At 56.2% G+C, this 18323-nt stretch overlaps 7 protein-coding genes across 7 annotated transcripts; 5 read left to right on the forward strand and 2 right to left on the reverse strand.

Annotated features, from left to right (window-relative positions):
* Positions 1-1158: 1158 nt before the first annotated feature.
* SPBR_07766 (uncharacterized protein) lies at positions 1159-1953 on the forward strand (the record flags this gene model as incomplete). Its single annotated transcript, XM_040766020.1, has 1 exon — positions 1159-1953. The coding sequence occupies one exon, from the start codon at positions 1159-1161 to the stop codon at positions 1951-1953; it is 795 nt and encodes a 264-aa protein (XP_040617183.1).
* A 1940-nt stretch (positions 1954-3893) lies between these two features.
* SPBR_06461 (iq calmodulin-binding protein motif domain containing protein) lies at positions 3894-7373 on the forward strand (the record flags this gene model as incomplete). The annotated part of the gene is made up of 1 exon (XM_040764717.1): positions 3894-7373. The coding sequence occupies one exon, from the start codon at positions 3894-3896 to the stop codon at positions 7371-7373; it is 3480 nt and encodes a 1159-aa protein (XP_040617184.1).
* Positions 7374-8154: 781 nt separating this feature from the next.
* Positions 8155-8672, forward strand: SPBR_07925 (structural toxin protein RtxA; the record flags this gene model as incomplete). Its single annotated transcript, XM_040766178.1, has 2 exons — positions 8155-8540; positions 8618-8672. 2 exons carry the CDS (start codon positions 8155-8157, stop codon positions 8670-8672), a joined length of 441 nt encoding a protein of 146 aa, XP_040617185.1.
* Positions 8673-8913: 241 nt separating this feature from the next.
* On the reverse strand, positions 8914-10500 carry SPBR_07115 (folylpolyglutamate synthase; the record flags this gene model as incomplete). Its single annotated transcript, XM_040765369.1, has 1 exon — positions 8914-10500. The coding sequence occupies one exon, from the start codon at positions 10498-10500 to the stop codon at positions 8914-8916; it is 1587 nt and encodes a 528-aa protein (XP_040617186.1).
* A 639-nt stretch (positions 10501-11139) lies between these two features.
* SPBR_07562 (uncharacterized protein) lies at positions 11140-12183 on the reverse strand (the record flags this gene model as incomplete). Its single annotated transcript, XM_040765816.1, has 1 exon — positions 11140-12183. The coding sequence occupies one exon, from the start codon at positions 12181-12183 to the stop codon at positions 11140-11142; it is 1044 nt and encodes a 347-aa protein (XP_040617187.1).
* A 1336-nt stretch (positions 12184-13519) lies between these two features.
* SPBR_07036 (MFS transporter) lies at positions 13520-15211 on the forward strand (the record flags this gene model as incomplete). Its single annotated transcript, XM_040765291.1, has 1 exon — positions 13520-15211. One exon carries the CDS (start codon positions 13520-13522, stop codon positions 15209-15211), a length of 1692 nt encoding a protein of 563 aa, XP_040617188.1.
* Positions 15212-15753: 542 nt separating this feature from the next.
* Positions 15754-16911, forward strand: SPBR_07451 (uncharacterized protein; the record flags this gene model as incomplete). Its single annotated transcript, XM_040765705.1, has 1 exon — positions 15754-16911. The coding sequence occupies one exon, from the start codon at positions 15754-15756 to the stop codon at positions 16909-16911; it is 1158 nt and encodes a 385-aa protein (XP_040617189.1).
* Between the last annotated feature and the right edge of the window lie 1412 nt (positions 16912-18323).

Genomic DNA, 18323 nt, shown 5'->3' on the forward strand with positions numbered 1-18323 from the left:
AAAGTAAAAGGACAAGGACAAGGACAAGGAGAACATATGGAAATATGCGGAATTGACCTATTCGTGTGGCTTTCCTCTGTCCGAGCGAATACGAAGGGGAAAGCGCCACCTCGTGGTGTCAAGCGAGAGCAGGAAGGATGAGACGAATGGCTTTCGAGGAAGCTTCGTCTGTGACAATTTGCATCTTGAAGCTGAATATGAGTCCTATGCGAAATTAACTCTGAGGGTGGCAAGCATACATATGCTTTTGGAAAACAAATAGTTGTAATGTTGCTGCGGTTGGCTCCGTCCGTAAGTAAGCATTGAGACTACTAGAGTTCTCACCGAGACGAACGCATACAGAAGACTTAATGCTTTCAACATGTAGACAAAATGTTGTCTGAACAATGAGAATCCACCACGAGAACCGACGTCCCATTTATCAATCTTGCTACAGACACAATGAATCATTTCTGCCATGTTAGACGGCCAGAATGTACTCTCGGCAGTTTTGCATCCTGGCTCTTGCTAAATCCAAGCAGATACGTGACACAACCGACCACTCCTTTTTTTTTGTCTTAGAAATTCGTAGGCGAGCAAGAGATAAGACATGTTTACTTGTGCATTGGACGGTAGGGGCGCGAGAGCCAAGGCCAAATATGGCAAGAGCAGCCGCAAGTTAGGAGGAGTTGAGGCCGTAGAAGGCTACACAGCATCTTGATTCCCTCGAAGCGAACACCGGATCCAAGCGACTTGGTTGTACCACCAAACGGCAAAATTCCCGTCAAGTCTACTGCTGACTTGTTCAAGTCGTTGTTTCTACTCCGGAGACTATCCATACTCACGGTCACCATGCAGTCTAAGGTCTTTTAAAGGAAGCCATGCGTCTTCTCACCTCGGTAGTTCTCTCTTTTCACAATTTTTTTTCCATACCATCTTCGTACTTCGTTAAATTTATGGAGTATCTCGGCATTTTATACCATCTAGTTCTCTGTCCCTATTATGAATTCACCACCACATTCGACCGGTGACGTCACAGTTCGAGAAGTTGCTTCCATTACATCACCAACCTCGCCATTCTACAAATATAAGTCAACTGCCCGTTTTCGGGCAATATCAACTCAGAATCTACGCGAGTTATTAGCATCCATCTCTTCAACCGCGCTGCTTCTGCCCATCATGCTCACCAACGTCAGTCACCTTTTGGCCATTGCTGCCTCATATCCGGTGTCGGCATCGCCCATTGTTTTCACGCCCACATCCTCCACGAGGGCTTTCAACGCAGCAGAGGCACCAGTGCCAACATCCACGTCTACTGGCGTTCGTCTGGTTGCCGACGTCACCGATCCCTTCAATGCACTTGCACAGGATGTCCAGAACATGGCCCTGCAAGCCTACCACGCCGGGTCCAACTACCGTGTCCCAATGCTTCAGAAGCCAGACGCCCAGAACCCCGGCCGTGTCTTTTACTATGACCGCCTGCCCCAGAATTCGTCCTCGATTCTCTTAACCGACTCTTTCTCTGCCGAGACGCTAGCCAACAGCACCGCAAACCCGTCTGTCTCCTTTGGTCTCACCGTGCAATCACCCTCCGACTTTATCGTGCCCGAGTACCCCCACGAGCACGGTGTCTCGTTCTTCGCCGGCAGTGGCGACGCTACACCCGTGACACTTGCCGACACGGGTACTCCATACGGCGGTCTGTATCTCCTCAACATGCAGGGCAGCGGCACGTTCATGGCCTGCAATCGCACCATTCCCTACTACAACCTGGAGACTGGCCTTACGCTGGAGTACCTGTACGACAGCGATGCCTCGTCACCGGGTGAGGCGCCGGTTGTGCCTGACAACTGTGTGCCGATTCGGTTGGTGCTTGTCTGCGCGGATCTGCCAGCCGTGCCCACAGGCAGCGAGTCTAGCCATGCGAGCGCGCAGCAAGTGTCCTGCTACACGGACATGTCCGGCAGGGCGTAGCCGGTTTTTGTGCCTTCCTTTGCATTATTTCCTTTATCCTGCAGTCACTGCCCATTTGATTTAACGATATGTAACGACAATTGGTAGCGGGCGTTTTTTCAATGGTTGGAGTACATGAAGGTTTGGCTTTGGTTTGTTTTGAACGATTAATTGTGAGAGTCCCGCCCTTCCTTGCCTTTCCTTCTGTCGTAGACCCCTACAGCTGCGCTTCATCAGCATTCATTATTATCGTCAAATCTCACAAATCAAAACATTTCTTAATGATGCTTGCCAACGTAAGTACTGCGCGGGTCAAACAAGTGACAGACATTTTCTTCTTCCTTATGACGTTTCCGTGCCACTAGACCAGAATCAACCATATCACCAGTCAAATCGCGGCCAGCGAGGACGTCAACAATGATATATATGTTGTGTGGTCTAGACAATATGCAGCGTCTGCATGCTCTGCGGGTGCTATCAGCTGGGGCAGCCAAACGAAGACTCGACCTCACTAAGTCATCCGTGCCAGCGGAGCTTCAGTTGAAACAATCCGTTGTGGTTTCCATTTGACCCGTTATTCCAATCCCCCGTTTTCGTAAGCAAGACACGCTGGTGGTCTAGTTTTGAATTTATTTCCTGCCTGCAATTAATACCCTTGTTTACTTTTGGCAGCGCTGAGGCAGTTGCTCACAAATGCAAACAGTGGAAGGTGGAGGCCCACTTGCCCCCAAATCCAGCATCCAGCCAATGACAACCATTTGTCCGCACTTCCCCAGCCTTCTTTCCCCTTCTGGCGGGCTTTCCTTCGACCGCCCTTCTCCGCTCCTGCCACTTCTCACTGTGGCACTGCCCGCCGCTGTTGTCATTCTGCCGCCATTTTGTTCTCCCCGCTCGTCTTTTCTTTTCCTTTTGTCAATCTTCGATTCCTCTGGCCAGCCTGCAGGCTTTGATGACATCGAAACCACTGGGCGAGCCGCGCCATACGGCCGTCATTCTCGTCATCGCGCCTTGCCGCACCCATCCTGTTGTTTCCCTGGCCCCTTCGAGTGTGTTTTCCGATCTCTTTGTTTTCTCTCCTTCTCTTTTCTTTCTCGTCTTCTTTCTCATCTTCTTCCTATTCCCTCCCTCCCCTCCCACAGCTCAGGCCAACAACACAGATCTTCGGCATTCTCGTGTCTTATCAATACCCTCATTTTCCACCTCGTGTCTCTCTGACTCCCATTTCATCCCCCCTGCCAGGTCTGGCATCGCCACTCTCCGCACTTGTTTTGCCTCTGTTTGAGCACGGAGTATTACCCTGGGCGTCCTTTGCTCGGTGTGCGTTCTAGAGCTGGAGTACTTGGTCTGGGCTTTTTCTCGGCTTGACTCAGCCTTTGTTGATTCTTTGGTATTCCCGCCGGTTCCTTCCCCGTCATTCGCGTGGCTTCCGTGTGCACGCTACCATTTCACTCAACCTTTTATACTTTTCATACCGACTACCACGTCCCCCTCGACATCTCTGCCGTCCCGACATTACCTTCCGGAAACCTTCGCTCGCCTCGCCAACAACAGTAACGATCAGCCTTGCCTTTTCAGCGATCACCTTTTTGTTATCTTATCGTCTTTCGGATTGATGGTCACCTTGTCACAAGATTTTGCCTCGTCAACAAAAGCAGCGGCTTTCGAATGCATGCTCTGTTTTAACGATTCGGCTGGTTTCCTTTCTGTCTGGTAGAACATAGACCTCGGCCCTAGACCGTTATCGTTTCCAGCTTACGCGATCACGACAAGCCCCCCTCTCGCGCGTCCCACCTGATCCATTCGTGTCACCTGTATCGACACGCCTCGGACGCAACAAACGTAAACGCGGCATTTGCATGAGTACACAACCACTTGGCCAAACTGTCCTTGCTATGGGCAAGCAGCAGGAACCCCAAGCACCTCTCTCGCTTCATCCGCAAGTGACCGCCCTCTCAGTCACGATGGACGACTCGGCCAACATTTCCGGACCGACCAACAACGACCTTGTGCCGCTCGCCATGAACGAGACCGAGATCGACGAGGATCACATGGCCGACAGCTCCTCTCCTCCAGATACTCCTCCCGCGCGCATATACACACCACCGCCGCATATTGCGGCGCGTTTCTACCGGCCTTCGGCCCAGGCGCGCCGTAAAAGCTCAGCCGCATCCTCGCGGCGAAACTCGATTTCATCCAACCATTCGCGATCCTCACATGGCTTCGGCTACCCCACATCTTCTTCACCCACAAGCGGTGCACCCCAGAGCAAGCATGTTGCACAACATCTGCGGCGGGCGTCGATTCTTGCCGACCGCAAGGCCCGCCTTGCCGATCGCGCTGCCCATGCCGAACAGGTGCGTCTGCGGGCAGCCATGGCCAAGGCTGCTGTCCGAGACATCTCTGTTAGCGAAGAACGCGCCCAGGCGGCAGCCCAGGCGCGCGAGAAGAAGCTCGAGGAGATTGCCGCGGCATGTGCTGAAGAGGTCAAGCGTGCCAAGGCCGTCGCCGAGACTATGAAGGAGAAGCGAGAACAAGACCTGCTTCGTTTGCGGCAGCAGATCAAGGACCGCTTGGATGAGGCCGAGCGCCGCCGCGAAGAGTTGCGTCGTAACAACGCCGCAGGCCGCACACGCGCCCGTGGCCAGAGCATCCCCAGTACCCGGAAGACGGTCGAAGTTATGCCCCAGGTGGCCGAACTTAAGGAGACAGTGTCACCCGCATCTGGCGAGAACAATAGCAGCCCCTCCCGCGACACGCCCGCCCCCGCCCTTACCCCAGACGAAGCGGCCTACAAAATTCTGCATTGGTGGCGGCGGAGCCACCGCAGACGTGCCATTGCTGAGTTTCAGCAGCTGGGGCTAGCTGTCGACAGCGTACGCAACACCTCCTTTGATGAAGTTGTCCAGCTCTTGGCTCAGGACAAGGTGCTTATGACGACTGGCAAAGTCTTACGCCTGTGTGGCATCCAAGAAGGCAAGACAAGCTCAGTCAAGGAAATCGTCGTTGTCCGTGCATTTCTCAGCGCATTCCTGATTCTTGGCCATCCAACACAAGTTCTGAGCAGCAAGGAAAGCCAAGATGCCGTGACCAGTGGTCAAAGTATAAATTATGCCCTGAACAGTGCCGCTGCACGTGGAAATACTTCATCGTCGACTACGAGCACAGGCACTAACTCCAACTCCATCGCCAATGGAGCTTCTCCGTCAGAGCCTGACGTCACAAATCCGCAGCTACAAGACGTTGTTAGAAAAGCAAAGGATTTGCTAGTTTGCTTCGAAACCATTGTGAACCGCCTCACACCTGCCAATAACTACACGCCCCCATCCACTCTCGCAAGCGAGTTGATTGATTCCTACGACAGCTTCTACGATGCTTTCATTGCCTGGAAGGCGCGCGATGCATCGGCCCTGGTCGATGTCATGGTCATGCAGTTTGTGGAGCTGGACGCCATCTGGCAGACTGTCAAAGATGGCACCGATGCGTCCGTGTCCGACACCTACCGCCAGAGCATCCAACAAAACCAGGTCTTGCTCCTAGTACGCATCAAGAAATTGGCTGGCGCCGAAGAGGGAAAGAAGAAGGTATTTGCTGCCGTACATAAGGCTCGCAAAGCCAAGGAGGAAGCCAACCGAAAGGCTGCGGCTACCTCTGCAAACAACCATATGCGGCCGCGTGAGGCACATGACACCTCGATCGAAACGGCGATGGGTGATCTCACGAGCGACGGCAATAGCACTGCGGCCACTGGAACGACCGCATCTGCCACAGGCGTTCAGCTCTCGCGCAATGTGGGCCCCCTGGGCCGGGGCACTGCTTCAGGCGCCGTGAATGATGCTGCAATAGCCGGTCTTTTACCCCAAACGAAGCCCTCAGCTGAGGCCAGAACAGGAGCAACGCTACGTGATCTCCACCTTGAGCCTGCGGACGAAGTATATTCGAGCAGCCCGCTTCCGGAGAACCGGATCGTGGTACACGAGCTCACACTCAACCGTGAATATGTACTTTCGGCGACGCAGTTCCAGAAGAAGCAGGAAGCTTGGATGGCGCCAATCGTCCAGCGCATGCGCAAGACCATGTCGGCCGACGACGGTCAAATGAAGGAAGAACACTTCTACTACCTGCTCACAATGGCCGACTGCATCCGGTCGAAACTGGAGCGCTTGACCATTCCCGGCAAAAAGATGCACCAGTTCATTGGTGAGCTGCTGGATACCGAGGTGGCCCAGCGGCAGTTTGCAAAAGGGAGCTTCTCGTACGAGAAGTTCTTTTCTGCAGTTGGCGGACTGCTTCCTCAGCTCTGTGCCCCTTTCCGCGATCCAGAGGTGAAGGACCTGATTGACAACAAGCTCCAGGAGGGCGACTACGTCGACCGTCTCGTGGCCCTCATGGCTTTCATTGACCTGATGTTGACCGATCACATCAACTTCATGATCAAAATGGCAGCACCTGAGCTAATTGCGTCTAGTACGCAGTACGAGCAACGCCGCTTCGCCTCTCTCGTCAGTGGTAATAACAATGTCGACGTTACTAATATCTCCGGGATTGCGGCCACCATCTCGGTCGGGGACAAGCTGCCAGCCTCGGCGGCTGCATGGATGGTGGCGCGCAACAAAGTGGTCGCCGAAGTCGCCAAGCGTGACGCGGAGGGCATTAACCATCCGCGGTCCCGGCCAAAACTAGACCAGTTCTACGCACAAATGCTGGTGGACGTATTCACGCAACTCGGCCCCATCCCGCTACGTGAGATGCCCGAGATGCTGCGCCTCGACCACGAGCGTGCACAGAAATGGGGTGCCATGACTCGGCGCATTGTGACCGCGGGTGCGGTGCTCCTGCAGTGCAAGAACCTGCTCAAGCGCGACGTGCGCCTACCCTGGAAGACGGAGGCGTTCCGCGTCATGGCTGTCCTGGAGAAGGCGGAGAATGACGCTGCCCAGGAACAGCAAGTCCCGAAGGACCAAAAGGAGCAGAAGACGCTCAATACACTCAACTCCACCACCGTGATCGACGGCGTGATGGCGGCCCTCGAGTCCGGCCGGTCCATGCCTGCTTCTACAAAGGCACAGCTGCGCACGATTGTCGAGCGCACCATGGCAGCCAGTGCCGAAGCAGCTGTGGCACGCATCAGCCCCGAGGCTGGCGGCGGTGATGCGATACCCCAGGAACCCGTGCTCCGTCTGCTATTGCACCGCCTGCGCGGCTACCTTGTTGCCCGCCTTGCTGCTATCTCTTCGGCCGAGCGTACGCGCCAGACCAGCGCCGCAGGCGACCGTCTGACCGGCCTCGGCTTAGCCGAGTTTGTCGACCGCCTACGCGAGATGATGGAGGAACTGACGCGCATCAGCACTGTTGACCGTGAGACTCACGGCGCCTTCTGGGAGGCCGTTTCTTCGCATATCGAGAGCGAGGCTGCGGCGACGTCGGTGAGCCCTCGGAGCTAGACAGGCAGCTTGGTGAGCATTGCCATGCCGACGTCTGATGTGCTTTATGCGTGTTATTTTGCTTCTTTATGGCGTATTTTGTCACGGTTTATAGCACACCGAGAAGCTATATTTCTTCTCATGATTGTTTAGTTCTACGACACTTGGATTATGAGATGCGGTGGGAAACTGGTTAGGGACTGTGTCTCCTTGCTATGGTTTAGGGTTTCTGGCAATGGCTTTTGCTTTATGTTTTTATTCTTATTTTCTTTTCTTTGTGCACAGTCAAGGGGGCACGGCCAGAAAGCGTCAACATCCACCCCGGGAGGTATTGCAAGGGCAGCATGGAGTTTATATCGGGAGGAAGATGACAACCAGCGAGCATTTTCTCTGTTGCGAGATCTCTTCCGCGGGTTTCTTTTTATTGTTATTTTTATTATTTTGCCAGCATCGTTACGCACAGCGGGTTTGCTTACCTGATTCAGAACTGCATATATCAATACAGAATGGTACTCTTATCTAAATGTCACGAAAACAGCAGCACACATTGAAATAGCCCTCAATAGTGGTAGAAGCCCGACCATGGGAAAGGGTCCATCCTGTGTATGAACTGTGATGATGAGACCCACTAAATCCGCAGTCGCCAATAACAGTGCGGATTGATTTTTAGCAACCACCACCACCTGCTGTTTTCGGCCACGACTAAGAACCACCCAACAGCGACGTATTATCGCGCGTCTTCCACGGTGCCTCCAAACATATTCTCAGAAATTCGTCAACGCCCGCCACGCCACAAAATCTCATGTTTGCCCGTCTTCGCATCAACACTCTACACAGCTGCCCTACCTCGTTCGTCCGCCGGCTCAACCTCCACACCTACTCCACCATGGCCTCGTCGTCGCCCAGCCCCGTCAAGTACCAGCTCTCGTTCGTCGTGCCACCTGCCAACCTCGAGGCCTGCAAAGCAGCCATCTTCGCCGCCGGTGCTGGCTCCTACCCGGGCCAGGGCAACTACACAGAGTGCTGCTGGACCATTACGCACGGCGGTCTCGGCCAGTTCCGGCCGGGCAGCGGCGCGAACCCGCATATTGGCACGGTGGGCGCGCTCGAGTATGTCGAGGAGGCGCGTGTGGAGACGATGTGTGTTGGTGAGGACGTGGCGCGGGCGGCCGTGGCGGCTCTAAAGAAGTGGGTGCACCCTGGCAGCATGGTTTTGCTCTGCTTCCTGTTTCCTCTCCTTTCCATATTTTCTGCTAACATCACAGGGCCCATCCGTACGAAGAGGTGGCGTATTCAGTGGTCAAGATGGAGGATTTCTAAAGTGAACCGCAACGAGGGTGGAGGGAGAATGTAGCTATCATCATAACTCGTCATTTTCTGGAGTTGAATCTCGTTATTTGGGCCTGCTGCCCCGTGCCTGCAAGTCTATCCTTGTGCTCGTCAAAGCTCCATGTCTATCATAAAGTCTTGTCTTTTGGTTCTGTTGAACGTTTGCCTTCCTGGGTATTATGCGAGTCCGTTTTCTGCCATCCCCTTGCTTCTTCTTCAACAACAAAAACACCTACTTCGCCGCCGACATGTTAGCCAGGGCAAAGTCTTCGCCATCCTCGAGGATCGTCAGGGCACCGCCGATCAAGTGGAAGCTGCCCGTGATGAGCACGCGCGCGTCGACGTCGCCACCCTCGATCTGGCGCACGTAGTCGATGGCATCTTCGATTGTTGGCATCGCCGTCACCGTTTCGGTCATGGGGCTGATTTTCCGCCATTCACCCGCCAGATCTTGCTGCAACGACAGGCTCTTGATTAACGCTGGGTCAACGTTGTTGTTGACAAAGTCCACCTTCCACGAGTTGTTCTTGTACGTGACGTTCGTGCAGAAGATGGCATACCCAAACGTCACGTCGAACAGCGTCTTGTGCACCACATGCAGAAGCTCTATCGATTCGCGTGTCGACTGCTGGTTGAAGATGAGGACATTGATCGTTTTTCTGGATGGCTTTTCGCCGGAGATGGTTCGACGAAACCATTGACACGCAACCTCCAGGCTCTGCTGATTGTGCGCCCCATCCAGGTACCACCGCTGCCGACCCGTCACCTTGGTCTCGCACCGCCCACGCCACACGACTTGCTCCAAGCCGTCGACAAATTGTGACGGCAGAGGTCCGCCCGTCAGCACGCCGACCACATCCCCGTTGTCGTCGCCTGTCACGCCTATCCGGCCGAGCACCGTTGCCGCTAATGACACGGCCACGGCCGCGTTCTTGCGTTGGAACTCCTCGGCTGGCATCAGGCGCACATTGGCCAGCTGCTTCGTGTACAGCTCCGGCTCGAGCACGCGCAGGCCAGGCGCCGCCACCTTGCGCTCCGCCGCCCGCTGCTGCAGCACGGCCATCGCCAACGGGTCCTGCGGGATCGTAAAGGCTGGGCAGTCTTCTTTCAGGATGCCCGCCTTGTGCCAGGCAATCTTGTCGACGGTCGCACCCAGCGTCTCCACGTGGTCGATGCCCAGCGTCGTGATGGCCGTCGCTGCCGGCTGCACAAAGACATTGGTCGCGTCCAGCTCGCCGCCCACGCCTACTTCGTAAATGGCGGCGTCGACGCCCTCGCGCAAAAACACGTGGAACGACAGCAGTGTCAGGAAGCGAAAGTACGACGGCTTGATGGCTGGGTCGGCACCGCTGGCCGTGGCACCGGCCTCGAAGGCGCGCCACACCTCGAAAAAGTAGCGCGTAAACAGCGCCTCTGAGATGGGCTCCGAGTTGATGCGGATGCGCTCGCGCACGGCCACCAGATGGGGCGATGTGTAGAGGCCAATCTTGTGCAGCGACGGCGCCGACGACGCCGACGTTGCCGATGCGGAACGGTATCGCTCCAGGATCGAGTTGGTAAATGCGCATGTCGTGCCCTTGCCCTTGGTGCCGGCGACGTGCACAACATTGAGCCGGTCAAGGTCCTTTGGCGCATGCCCAATGTAGCCCAGCCATGCCTTCATCTGCGCAATTGGGTCGTCTGTTGTGTCGAGCCTGATGCCGGCCTTGCGCCGCGCCTCGAGCACCTTGTACCCTGTCTGCGTCGAATTGAGCAACGAGATGGCGTCGGAATACGTTGGCTCTGCGGCCGACGCCACCTCTGGTGGTTGTGCGGCCATGGAGACGAAGGAGCGGACGAGAAAATTTGACGACGTGAAAGTTGGCGCAGACAAGGACGAGGGAAAAAATGCTGGAGAGAGCAGACGGCGGCGGCAGCAGTTAAGAGCCCCAAGAACAGCTCCGTTCATTCCTTGTCGGACCAAAGACCAGAGAGCTAAATACCGCGTGTGCAGTAGTCCGTGCAGGTGTACAACGTACAGTCCCTTATGCAGTTGGCTGTGCCGTCCAATGCGAGGGGTCTGCGGGCCGATGACGCAGGTCCAGACACGAGGCTTATCGATTGTGACGAGTCTTGAAATTTTGGTGACACTTAAGTGAAAGTTGGTGAGGAAATTCGCCTAATTGCATGTCGGGGTATCGGACGTGAATACGTCAACTTCTGGCCCCTTTCGTTGCTTTCTTTATTTGCTTCTTGTTAAAGTTCTCACGCCTTTCCTTTCGTACTGCATAGATCAGTTCAGACTGTCATTGCGTCATCAGACGCGCAGTCAACAACCGGGATATCCTCATCGGGGTTGCATGCAGTATGACCTGACATGTTCCATTTAGTTTTTGTCTTATTTCGTATCCAGTAATATAGATCATACCGTCACTGCAGCCTATTTTTTATTTAATTCATTTCCATCGTACATCATGTCTTAGAAGCGCTCTACAACGGCCGGCGGCTTGTTGTTGAGAATGGTGTCGATCTGCGCCAGGATCTCGGGTGTCAGTTTCTTGTAAGTGGCTACGGCCTGGATATTCTCAAACACCTGCTCCGGCTTGCTGGCGCCCATGATGGCCGAGCTGACGTTCTTGTTGCTCAGCACCCACGCCAGTGCAAGCACGCTCTGCGACACGCCCAGCGACTCGGCAATCGGCTCCAGCTGCCGCACCTGCGCGGCCATGCCTTCAAATTGCTCTTTGCCGACGCGCTTCCACAGACCCGACACGAACTCAAGCTGCGTCTGCGCCAGACGCGAGCCCTCGGGGATGCCGTCACGGTACTTGCCCGACAGGATGCCCAGACGCAGTGGCGAGAAGGTGGTCAGACCCAGGCCGACGTCGCGGTACAAGTGCGCGAACTCGCGCTCGACCTTTTCACGGTTCAGCATGTTGTACTCGGGCTGCTCCATGACGGGGCCAATGAGGCCCAGCTTGTCGGCGTAGCGCCACGCCTGGGCAATCTCGTCGGCGTTCCAGTCCGAGGTGCCCCAGTAAAAGGCCTTGCCCTGGTTGATGACGTGGTTGAAGGCGCGCACCGTCTCCTCAATGGGCGTCTGGCGGTCCGGGCGGTGGGCGTAGACGAGATCGACGTAGTCCAGCTGCAGCCGCTCGAGCGACTGGTCCAGGCCCTCGATAATGTGCTTGCGGGACAGGCCGACGTTGTTGGCCTTGTTGTCGCCAAAGACCTCGCCCCAGTAGATCTTGGTCGAGATGACGAGGTCGTTGCGCTTCCAGCCGTACTTGCGGATGGCGTTGCCCATGGCGCGCTCGCTGTCGCCCTCCGAGTACTGCTCGGCGCAGTCGAAGAAGTTGACGCCGGCGTCGTACGCTGCCTTCATGCACGCCAGCGTGCCCTCCTCGTCAATGTGGCCGCCGTATGTCAGCCAGCCGCCGAGCGACAGCGCCGACACCTTGAGCCCAGACCGGCCGAGGAACCGGTACTCCATCTCGGGGAGGCCTTCAGGTTTGGTGGCCATTGTGTGTATGTATGTCTGTGTGTATGTGTGTGTGTGTGTGTGTGTGTGTGTGTGTGTTGTGTGTGTGTGTGTGTGTGTGTGTTGTGTGTGTGTGTGTGCTGAAGGGCGAGTGCGCTGGCGGAGAACAGCTTGTCGTTGTCAATTGGGTTTTCAGTTGGACGTTGAAAAGACGTTCGAGGAGGAGACAGAAATAAAAGGGAACTAGAGCTACCCCCTGAGCAGAGAGGCTCCCCTCTTATACCCTAGGAAGGAAGGTACGACGCACCCCGCGACCGGCGCGACTTCTCAAGCTGGCTCCGCTGCAGCTCCGACAAGAGTCACCGGCATCGCCCCTCGATCTCCGCAGCGGAAACTAGGGCAGTCAATCCGCCTGACGGCATTATTGGGTGGGCCGTGGGCCGGCCATCTGAGAGCCTCATACGCCGTCTGACCTTGGATCGTCAGGATGTGTCTGGACATCCACGTTGGGCGCGTTGGGGTGTCACCAAATTGGCGCCTGTCAGTGGTTATTGGGGAAGGTGCCAGAGGAGCTTGGAGGTTTCCCCGTGCTTTTCCCCGCCCCGCTCTCCGCTGTAGCGGCGCAAACACGCGGAATGTCGCCTGAGTCCCGAGGGGTCATAGTGGGGAAGCAAATAAAAATTCCAGTGCATGTGATATGTCACGTGCAATATGAACTCATTTAAAACTTGTCGAGTCGGGACTGGAAATGACTTTCGGGACCTCACGGCGTCTCCATGACTCAGCGACAGCATTCTTCGACAAAGGCTGCTGCCAATTTGGCTCTGACCGTCCTTGTGGGTCCATCGTGGCCGCTGTGGCCGCTTCGGCGCCGATAGTCAGAAGCTGATACTGAGTTTTGGCCCAAGCTTTGCCCTTGGTAGTGTTGACGTCGCTTCCTGTTTGGGATTTTAGGGCGCCCCAGTAATTTACAGGGGCTTTCCAAGCCGGCCACAGCGTTGCAGCGTCTTCAGTTACCACCCGGCGGACCTTCGACGAAACTTGCATGTAAACCCGTGAATTTAACGCCGTTTAAGTCCGGCATCCAACGACAACCACGGCGCGAACCCACACACAACACAACCAAACCAAGTGTTTTGACGTATGTTGGCCTCCTCTCAGAGCCTTCACCATTCCTGTGACTTTTGCCCGTCTCGGCCAAGCAGCGGCTTTCAGATCGTAGTACTCGTCAATGGATTCATGGTGCCAGAGACCAATATAAGGCCAAGCGGCCACCCGTCGTCGCGTCGTCTGCCGACTTGAAGCAGATGACCAGGAGACCCTTCCCTTCCCAGACCCTCTCTTATATCCTCGGCCAATATCACCCAACGAGCAGACCATGGCCATCAACGAACAGGCAGACCTGGAAAAGATTGCCGAATCTTCGCCCGAGCCGGCTCGCAGACAATCTGGCGTTGGCATCCTCGATGAATCCACCGACAAGGCCATCGAAGGTGGTGGTGATCCCGGGTCTGAGGCTGCACCAGAACCAGCAGATGCACCCAATGGAGAGGCATCAACGCACCCAGAGGTACCCGTCACGGCCTACTCGACCTTCTCGTCAGGCACCAAGATACTGCTAGTCCTGATGACCGTCTTCGCCACCTTCTTCTCGCCGTTCTCATCATTTGTTTACCTGCCGGCGATCACGCCCATCGCCGAGGCGTACCACCGCTCGATTGCCGACATCAACTTGAGCGTCACTCTCTATCAAGTCATGCAGGCCGTCGCGCCGCTCGTGTTTGGCGACCTCAGCGACCAACTCGGCCGCCGCCCTGTCTACATGCTGACCTTTGCTATTTACATCGGCGCCAACATCGGCCTCGCCCTGCAGAACAACTACGCAGCCCTCCTCATTCTGCGGGCGCTGCAAAGCACAGGAAGCAGTGCCACGGTTGCCATTGGCAGCGCCGTAATGGCCGACTGCACGACCAGCGCCGAACGGGGCGGCTACATTACTGCCGTGCAGGCCAGCGTCATGTTCGCCCCCGCGCTGGCTCCCGTCCTGGGCGGAATCTTGACACAGTTCTTGGGCTGGCGGTCGACATTCTGGTTCCTGACGATCAGCGCTGGCGTCTTCATAGTTATTTACCTGCCCTTTGTGCCCGAGTCCGCACGCAAGGTCGTCGGCGATGGCTCTGTGCGCCCGCCGGCCATCAACATGTCCCTCACGACGGTGCGCCACCTGCGTCGCCTGCAGCAGGAAGACCCCGAAGCCGCCGACGCGCACCGCCGCGAGCAGGAGGCCGCTCTTGCCAAGCTGCGCCGCTCGTCGGGCGGCTCTCGCATCCCCGTGCCCAACATCGTTGCTGCCGTGCGCATCATGTTTGAAAAAGATGTCGGCCTGCTCATGTTCTTCATGTCACTCTTCGTCATGGCCAACTACGCCATGCTTGTGCCTCTCCAAGACGTCATCCGTCGCCACTACAACTTCAACGATCTGCAGGTCGGCCTCTGCTACATTCCCTTTGCCGTCGGGTCCGTCGTCGGCGCCGTCGCCGTTGGCCGCCTGCTCAACTGGAACTACGCCCGCGTCGCGCGCAGCATCGGCGTCTCGCCCGACCGCAAACGGGGCGACGACATGCGCCGCTTCCCCATTGAGCGCGCCCGCCTCGACCTCATGTGGCCCTGGACCCTGTTGGCCGTCGCCATGATCATTGCCTGGGGCTGGGTTGTCGCCGCCGAAGGCGTCAGCCTTGCCGGCCCACTCATCGTCCTCTTCTTCAGTGGCGCTGGCCTTAGCGGGCCCATCTCGATTCTGACGACGCTGCTCGTCGACCTCTACCCAATGAACCCTGGCCGTGTCTCGTCGACGTTCAACCTGACGCGTGCTGCTCTCAGCGCCATCGGCACTGCCATCGTGCAATACATAATCGACGCCTGGGGCTACGGCTACACCTACCTGTTCATGGGCCTGCTCGTGCTGGCCGTTAGTCCCGTTGTTCTGATTGTGCGCCGCTGGGGACCCAAGTGGCGCGAGGAGCGGTACCAGCGCTTTGAAAAGGCAGCCGCCAAGAAGGCATCCAAATAGATGAATTAGATGAAAGCCTGGTTCGTAACAGGCGGAGCTGGTTTAAGCTCATTTGGGTCATGTTCTCGTGCCCTGATTAGCCTTTTGTTCTTTTCTTTTGTCCTTTTCTTTTCTTTTTTTTTTTTTTTTTTTTTTTTCTTTTTTTTTTTTTTTTACTTTCTGCGATTTTTATTCCCTTGTATTGTGTTCGAGATGTCATAGTTTCAAGTTGATCTGCATCAATAAGCAATGGATGGTTTTTCCGCAGCAACGTCTGTTTATTCTCCGAAAAAGAGCCTCGGGCGGAAAGTCACCGGCCGGGGTAAAGCAATGGCTATAAAATAGCTGCCTAGTCCCGTGCGGTGCACAACGTATGTCGTGGAGGCATGAGCGTCTCCACCTTAATCCACTAGCTACAGCTACCAATAGCAGTGTTGACAAGACCTTGTGATTCTTATTGTCGCAACAACCCTTTTTGTCTTCAGGGCCGATTACGTCCGTCAGCAACGGGGTTCCAACTCGTTTTCAATTCGTCTTCCGACGCTGACTCTCACATATGACACATGGCCAGCCATACACCACCAACGCTCTCGAGGGGCGAGCTGCTGCACCTCTACGGAGTATCACTCCCTGTGGCTGTGGGCACATTCTTCTACCAGTACCTGCGCCATACTTTGACGTCCTGGTCGAATGGCCGCCTCGATGGCACCGCGCTTAAGCGCAACATTTTCACCTCCCTCGGCTCGCTCATGACCATTCCGAGCCTGCGCGAGATACAATATCTACAGCGCCGCACCACCGGTGACGCCGTTCGTGCCTACGCCAAGGCCAAGCAGCTGCAACTGCGGTCCGTGCTGCTGACCGACTCCGACACCGATGGCCACGGCCCCGCCACCCTCCACATCGTCACTGTCGAAGACGATGCGGTCCGCAACGGCGGCGACCCCTCCACCCTCCTCTACTTCCATGGCGGCGCTTACATTACACCCCTCCCGAACCCGGCGGCCGGCCATACTCTTGCCGTTCGCGCTGGCGTCAGCCAGCTCGCCGTCCTCGAGTACAGCCTGGCCCCGGCCAGGGCCTACCCAGCCCAGCTTGCCCAGGCCGCCGCAGCACTGCGGCACCTCGTGACCGTCGACGGCATTGCCTTCCACGACATTGCCATTGCGGGTGAGTCTGCCGGCGGCAACCTGCTGCTCGCTCTTCTCGCTCACATGCAACAGCCGCACCCTCGCATCCGCGCATTGCCTGGACAGCCACCTGGACAGTCAGGCGACACGTCCCAGCGACTCCGTGGTGCACTGGTCGTGTCGCCGCGCACACGCAACGAGCCCACACGGCCCAGCCACATCGAGAACGAGGGCAAAGATATGCTGAGCAGAGCCAGCATGGTGCGCACTGCCGAGGCGTGGAAACCCGTGTCGGGCGAAGTCTGGGCAGCACCCGACGAAGGCGACCGGGCGTTCTGGCAGGGTCTGCGCGCAGACCGCGTGCTGCTGACGGCGGGCGGCGACGAGATTTACCGAGACGACATTGTCCACACGGCCGAGATGATGGGTGCTGGGGACGCGCCCACGGCGGGCGAGCCGGCTGTCCAGGTTGTCGTATGCCCCCACGAGGTACACGTTCAGGGTGTCGTCGATCTGGCCACAGGCATTGAGGGCGGCGTCATGGCGGATGCCATGCTGCGCTGGGCCGACGAGGTGGGACAGTCGACATAAAATGGGTAGCGCAGCACGTCGATACTTACTACTGATCTTCACATTCTGGAAAGGTTTGGTAATCCGTACTTCGACACCGCTGGTTCATCGACATTGTTAGTGCAGATCCAAGCAATAAGGTCGCAAGAAAAGTACCGAGTATGTCGTATGTTACATGACAAGAGGAACCGCAATAGGGCCGCCCTTACCCAGTAGAAAAACACCCTAGTGGTCAGCAACTGCCTTTCTCAGAAGGAGATGGACGGCAATTGCTCCACAGCCCTTACTCGATTTGGTCAGTGAGATTCTTAATGCGCTCCGTGTGCTCCATGGACTCTCATGGACACGTTTTTTCTTTCTTGCTGTTCCTTTGGAACATTTCGTTTCCCGCGCCGTTTTCCATTCGCAGCTGCATTTTGCTTCCCCAGAAAAGGAAGGAGCCACTGAAAACTTCCGACGTTGGTGCCACCAATCCACGGCAGCTACCACATTCGGACACCGCGCCTCAAAGCATCGCCGGAGAGAAGGGCAAAGAAAGAAGGAGGGTAAGAGACTAATTCAAGACCCGCAGCCAAGCGACAAAAGGAGCCTGCCATGGCCGTAGAGTGCCGCTTGCTGGCGAGAGCAACAGCACCGTTTCGGCGCGGACTGGAGAGGGGAATAAGAGGAAGGCGCAAACAAGTGCACAATCACCACCACCATCAACTAGGGAAAGAGCCATGGACGACGGTCAGAAACAACAGCCATAGGGTATTCGGTGGCACGCGGCCAGCCGTTCCTGCCTCCAACAGAGTCTTGTTCGGGTCACATCAACTAGCCCCATACTGCAACCATCACAGTCACCCCAAACTCCACCAACTGCTCGATAGCCACATCACTTCACCTGCGGCAGAGAGATTTGCCTACTTGGCTCGTGGGTTCACGACCGACTGTGGCCGGGAAACCCTCACTCTCGGATCAGGAACGGCTCAGAGCGGAGTCAAAGCATTGGGCTTCGCAAGCTCCCCACAGCTGCTTGAGCTTAGCGACAACAGCCTGAGAATGAGCCTGAAACCGTTCCACAGTCAATCGCCACGGCAGCCGCGACTAACCAATAGTGGGCCGCGCCTTCTTCAAGCAGCAGCAGCAATTGCTTGCGGCAGGAGCTACTCAACAACGAGCTACTCAGCAAGCTCGACCGAGTCTTTCGTCACTTCCGTTTTCAACAGAAACAGAAAGCGGCCGCGTACCACACCACCTCCTGCTCAGGCTTGCCTTCCTGTTAAGATTTCTTCTTCTGATTTTAGCTCCAGCTCTGCTTCTTTGTCTCCTTTCCATCGTCTTTTCTCACATTCCTCTCCTACTTGTTTTTTTCCCACGGCATCAAACTCGCCCTCCTCCCCCACGCCTCAGACAGCAGCGTCTTCTGCCCAGCCGAACCGCCATCTCACTAA

This window comes from Sporothrix brasiliensis (assembly GCF_000820605.1).
Source record: "Sporothrix brasiliensis 5110 chromosome Unknown Cont20, whole genome shotgun sequence".
Classification (NCBI taxonomy): Eukaryota; Fungi; Ascomycota; class Sordariomycetes; order Ophiostomatales; family Ophiostomataceae; genus Sporothrix; species Sporothrix brasiliensis.